This window comes from Triticum dicoccoides, chromosome 5B (assembly GCF_002162155.2).
Source record: "Triticum dicoccoides isolate Atlit2015 ecotype Zavitan chromosome 5B, WEW_v2.0, whole genome shotgun sequence".
Taxonomy (NCBI): domain Eukaryota; kingdom Viridiplantae; phylum Streptophyta; class Magnoliopsida; order Poales; family Poaceae; genus Triticum; species Triticum dicoccoides.
The window spans coordinates 349,362,155-349,368,673 of NC_041389.1; the positions used below are offsets into that span (position 1 = coordinate 349,362,155).

Below are 6,519 nucleotides of genomic sequence, written 5' to 3' on the forward strand. Positions count from 1 at the left end.
ATTCGAAACTTGATGATTGTTTTGGATTGCAGAAGTGTGGTGTATGACATTCATAGAGGTACTGGTGGTAAATATGAGAACATCAAAGACTTATCATGTTGAGTTCCAATAGTTTTGCTTCTTGCTCCTTTGTTCACTGGAGTAGAGAATGTAATTTTGAGGCTGATTCTATAGCCAAACATGCTTTGTCATTACCAAGCAGGGGCGCCACGTGTGGCTACTTGAGCTCCATGATCCTGTAAATTACTGCAAACTTGCATCTTTTTAATAATAAAGTTGAGCATGTTCCAAAATTCAATGTGTTGTGGATTGTTTATGAGCACTCCGGATGCTGCTATACATCGCTTATCATGTCACTTTTTAGGGCATGTACAATGGTGCTATCTTAGAAGTGCCACGTAGGATAAATGTTGAGTTGGATGAAAGAGAAACCACACAAAAAAGACTTTGTCTTCTCTTAATTAATAGATGATCTCTTAGCAATAAATCTCTCACTAGATTTTTAGGAATATCTAGTTACTAGAGAGACAACCAATTGTACATCGTAGTTTTTTGTCATCTCTAAATTATATGGCGGTATTAAGATAACTCTATTCGTATCAATCACTATACATGCCCTTAGCGCTCGCCTCTAGTGTTTGTGAAGTGGGCCACGGACCAGTAAGAACATCCATGAAATTTTTTCTTCCGGTTTTACAACATGCCTACTGGTTCTCTCCTGATTTTTTGTCTCGTTTTTTCTAGTGTTTTGTGGAGTAGTTTTTCTGTCCCGTTTCTTTTTGGTTTACTTTTTCAATTTATTGTTTTCCTTTCCTATTTTTACCTTTTTTATCTTTTTGCTTCTTTTCGTTTTTCTTTCCTTCTGATCATTTTTTGTTCAAAAAATATTCGTGTGTGTTTAAAAAATATCATAAAAACTACTTCATAATGTATTAACAAATATTCATCGTGTAATGAACATTTGATTTCCTTGATTGGGTTCACGACAGCGGATAACGCAGATCAAGGTACCTGTGGCCAATGGCAACAATAGGATGAGGTTGGCAACATCTATATGAGTAGATGTGTGTGATTAGTTAAGATAATTCTAGCCGAGCGCAACATAGGTTTGCAACGCCAAATTGGACGATGAAATTCGTGCTTCATGTTGGACAGTTCAAGCTCTTTTTCATCTGAAAGAATTCTTCTTGTCGATTTGATCCTGGTGGCATGAGGGTTCAGCCAGAGGGAGCTCCAATATGTTGGAAAGGTTCAACTGCGCTTTTACATGGGGCGAGATACTAGACACGACCCAGTTAAATTGTGTTGTACTGATTCGAATGCCTTACGTTGATAAACTATTGGATGCGCCACATGGCATACGTGGGAGTTCTGATCAATAAATAAAAAGAACTCATCGGTGTGTCACTTGCAAGTTGCGACGAGAACCCGCCTAGGCGGCAGCGACGGCCGCCGGCCATGTAGCGTGGCGAGGTTGTCGAGGATGAGGATGTCGCCCTTGCGCCAACGGAACTGGATGCTCTCCTCCTCGATGATCTCCTCGCACCGTTGCACGAAGCTCGCTGGGATCTCGGTCCCGTCGGCCGCCGTGGCCGAGCTCAGGTCCTTGCCGTGCATCCCGACCAACGTGTTGAACCACATCCTCCGTCCCTTGCGCCCTGGGAAGACGCGGGTCAGCGTGCGTGGACCCAGGATCGTCTTCACGCCACCGTCCTCAAGCCACTCCACGCCCATTCCTAGTGCCTTTGCCCTGCAAACATCCCAAACCACCTATTATTATGATTTTTTTTTGCAGAGGCTTGCTCTTTGAGAACATATACAACCAGAAATTGCTTTTGAAGGCCAAGCTCCATGAAGGCCTCCAAATAAAAATTAAAATTCGTGAAAATTCATATTTTTACATTTCAAAAAATTCGGAAAAACAAATACAGAGATAGATGAAAGCATAGCGCACAAGTGTGTAAATTTTCAGGACGAAATACGTCGAAATGAGGGTTGTGCAAAACGAAAAATCTGGGGCATTTTAACACATGATACTATTCATCCTCTTAGACCATGAATTTGTTTTTTTGTACAGGTCACGGTTCAACGTATTTCATCCTGAAAATTTACACACATAAGCCTCACATCTGTGTTTACTTGTACATTTTTTTAGATTTTTTTGAAACCAAAATTTTTGAATTTTGAATTTTTCAAAAAATCAGCCTCCTTGGAGGCCGAGAGCAAAAACGCCATTCTCATATACAGCAACATACTTAGTTTTTTACTCTTTTTGTGTATTGAATTTAGTTTTGTTTACTTATGTAGACGTGTGGATATCCATTTCTCACCGGAGCACAAAATTTGATGATATTGCTACTATTATATTAGGTGACTTTCTATTTTTAAGCTTGTGCCTTTTAAAGTCTTAATCACTCTTTTAAGCTTTCAAACCAATATTTAATTTTTTTTATCACCACTCCTATTTCATATGTAAAATCTGATTTTTGCTGAAGCTGCACACTTCTGGAGTACAAGGTTAGGCTCTATTTATGTGTAGTTTTAGGTGACTAGGGTTTATCAAATACTTGGAAGACTTAGAATTAGGAAAAGCAAAATCTTCATTATACAATTTTTAAACCATATATGTGTGGGAAAAAAATCACAATATTTCACTTATCCTTCAGTTTATTTGTAAGATAATGAATTCCCCATGTACTCTTTGCTCACTTGAGATATCTTCATGTCTAATTGTTTGGGCTTCAGAAATGTTTATTAACTATGCATGGTTTGCTGAATCAAGTGAAGTAAATCTAGAAGATTTGTAGGTCCAAATATAATTTTATTTCTATCTTATGCAAGTGCCACTCAAATGCGCACACTGGATCTGCCCCTGGTCTTTCCTTTAGCCAGAGCAGCGAGATTGGTGACTTGATATATGAATAGCTTGGGTGGGTTGCCAAGGAGGTATTTTTATAGCATGGACAATAGACTAGGTTCCCCATCAGTGCTTCTCCACCTCTCTCTATTGATTCAGACTATCTTTCATTGTGGTGTGGTGTCCTGGACGTATTTGATTGTATGTAGAACCGAGAATAAACTATCATGTGTGCGGTTGTATCGGCTTAATGTTATGATAAAATTAAGAAAAGATGCATTATCAAAAAGAACTCATGGATAACCTCACAATAAATAAGCATGTGAATCTATAGGATTTCTCACCATGCATGCACCCGCTAATCATTGGAGTGGCAAAACAATTGGGTAAAGAAACAATTGTAGTCCTTATGTCCATGTATACAAGGCACTTAATCTTTTCATAACCAATTTTTAGTTTCTTTTACAAAAAATAGTAACATATACAATACCTAATAAATACAGTATGAAAATTTATGTCATGATAGTCTAGTGGTACTGCTTTAGTAGTGTAAATGTTAATATTTTTCTATAAACATAGTCAAACTTAAAACAATAGTAGGTGGCTTTGTATAAGGGGAGAGTACTTCAAAAAATTATCGTATTACCATACTTAAAAACTTATATAACTAAATCGTGCTAGGAAGATCGTGTAGTTAAATACAAACACAAAAGTGTACTATGCAATCCGAAATTCAAAAAAAGAAAGAAGGTAGAACACACCTCCACATTATTGAAAATGGTGGAGATATATTTATAACATATGAAGCGCATGCAAGATTGCTCTTTTGAAATATGTCTGCCTTTTAAATGTTATATTTCTATACATTTTAATTTCTTTATGATCATTCCAATTTCCAATTTTTGGATATTTTATCAAAAAATTAAAATAACTAATTCTAAAAAATGAGCAAAACCTTTCAATTTACAAGTTTTGTAAATTAAAAGGTATTGCTACTTTTTAGGCGACTGAAAAATAAGTATTTCTACTAGTATTTGATCTCTCGCCGAGATTAAAGATTCTGTACAGAGATGAGAAGATCTTCATCGAGCGGCTATGACCTTCTGAAACTCGTAAACAGAGGAAAAACAAAGGGAAAAGATTCCCTTCAACCGATCTACTTTGTGCGAGCGTCCGCCATCTATATGTCCGTCGGATGGAATCTTAATCAACGGTGAGGAGCTAATCCCTTTGTGCCCACTTTCTGCAACTGGTCCATTGTTTCAGAAAGTGATTCTGCAACTAGCCCCTTGTTGCAAACTGGCCAACGGCTAGATACTGTTGCGGCTCACACTAGGGAGGGCAATATTTTCTGCAACATGACCCATGTTGTAAAAAAATAATCCCGCAATACAATCTATGTTGCATAAAAAAACGCAACATAACTCATGTTGCAAATGTTTTCCGCAACAAGACCTTTGCTACAAAGTAGAGAAAGACATTTGGCCGATGGATTGAATCAAATCCAATGACTCACGATACTGTTGCGGCTCACACTAGAGAGCACATTTTCTTTCTGCAACACAATCCATGTTGCAAAAAAAAACGTCTCGCACTACAACCTATGTTGCAAAGAAAAAACCCGCAACATAACACTTGTTACAAATGTATCCGCAACAAGTCCTTTGTTGCGAAGTAGAGAAAGACGTTTGGCTGACCGATTATATCAAATCCAACGGCTCGTGAGCCCACAGATCTTTTAGAAACATCCGCCGGCGAACGCGTGGCAGTCCCGAGAAAGATTCCCTTGAAACGATCTAATTTGTGCGAGCGTCCGCCGTCTATATGTCTGTCGGATGGACTCTTAATCAACGGTAAGGAGCCTAACCCCTTCGTGCCCACTTTCTGCAATTGACCCATTGTTTCAGAAAGGAATTCTGCAACTAGCCTCTTGTTGCAAAGAAAAAAATGCAACATAATCTTGTTTAAAATGTTTCCGCAACAAGTTCTTTGTTGCGAAGTAGTTAAAGACATTTGGCTGATCGATTGTTTCAAATCCAATGGCTTGTGAGCCGGCGGATCTTTCTAAAAGATCCGCCGACAGACGCGTAGCAGTCCCAAAAACAAAGGCAAATCGTGGTAGCCGCAAGCCAGCAAGCTGACGTGTATTTACCTCGTCTCTGCTTCAGACTTGTCTGACGTGCCGAAAGCGTCTTCCCATCCTCTCCCTCTCATGGACCCGGTGTTGTTGTTGCTCGGCGCCGTGAACGTGTACCGGAGCCCCTTGGCGTCCAGCTCCTCCACCATCTCCGGGAACTCCTCCAGCGCTCGCTCCGTCACCCGGAAGCTCGGCACGAACGGCGTCTCTCCGCCCTCCGGCGGCGGCACCTCACAGAACAGTATCACCTTCCCCGGGAACTCCTTGATCTGTACATCAATTGATCCAAACAAAACCCAGACATCGATAATCACTTCACAAGGCCGGCATGCTGTACTGTTGCAGATCATGGCATGGCATGGGATGTATGTGTGGGCTCACCAGCACCATCTCGTGGTGGAAGTAGACGCTCTGCTCGAGGGGCCCCTCGTTGGCGGTCCAGATGCGGCCGTGGACGTGGGTGCGCGGCGCGGGGCCAACGTACCTGATGTCCGGCCACCCCAGCGCCTCCACGACTGCGTCGAACTCCGCCGCGTCGCAGACATCGAAGCCGCGCAGCAGAACGGCGCTGTTGGTCACGACCTTCTCCTCCAGCCATTGCCTCTTGGCCTTCACAGCGGCCACGAGCGCCTCGTACCCAGTGCCGCCGTCGTCTTCGCCCGCACCTTCCGTTGACGGGCCCAGGACCAATGGCATCTGCTTGCCATCGATGGTCTTCTGCCCTTGGCACTCGCCGACAACGAAGGAATCGCCGAGCTGCGACGTGGCCATATCGCTGGCGGCGAACATTGCGTTGTTGATGCCGACCTTGGCTTCCAGCAGTTGCCTGTTCGCCATCAGGGCTGCCATGAGAGCTTCGTAGTCGCCGGCTCCGCTGCCACCTCCGTCTTGTTCTGAGGTGGCTTCCATGGTGGTTCCTTACAAAATTACTGTCTGCAACTCTGCCTCTCTGTTGGAAAATACTACTAGTAACTTGGGATAACCAGAAGATTGCCTCTCGTACTTTTAAACTGGGGACTTCAAGGGGAAATGCTGGTTTATAAAGCCGTCATGGTCAACAAGGCTGTACGGTAGTTCCTCGAGTTTCAAAGGTGACGTACGTACGTACTCCAACTTATCAGTGATCCCTTCAAACGAAAAATACTAAGTGCATCGAGGATTAAACAAAGGTAGTTTGTCGTTGTACTAAAAGCGACTGGTTTGTTGGCTTCATGTGCTGCAGAAGAGGCTCTGCGGTGGACATTTGTCACCTCTAGTTCGAGTAAATGGACATTACACGCGGTTTGATTTTTGGAACCATCTAAAAACCATGACTTAATTTTCAGTGAAGGAGCCTAGGCCCTGTTTTTGACATGACACGGTCAATTTTGCAGGCACCAAATGATATTAAAATCGCTATCATTGGCTTGAAAGAAAGACAATTGGATACAGTCCAAAGCAAAGGTTCCGGTAAAACCTAGAGAATGCTTCCCCAAGATTCCCTTTAGGTCCTACTCAGGTAGAGATTGGTATATTAGCTATTTGG

At 42.1% G+C, this 6,519-nt stretch overlaps 1 protein-coding gene across 1 annotated transcript; it reads right to left on the reverse strand.

Annotated features, from left to right (window-relative positions):
* Positions 1-1,404: 1,404 nt before the first annotated feature.
* Positions 1,405-5,903, reverse strand: LOC119308745 (clavaminate synthase-like protein At3g21360). The gene is made up of 3 exons (XM_037584885.1): positions 5,682-5,903; positions 5,010-5,263; positions 1,405-1,750 (listed from the first exon to the last, which is right to left on the reverse strand). The coding sequence occupies exons 1-3, from the start codon at positions 5,901-5,903 to the stop codon at positions 1,405-1,407; spliced, it is 822 nt and encodes a 273-aa protein (XP_037440782.1).
* Between the last annotated feature and the right edge of the window lie 616 nt (positions 5,904-6,519).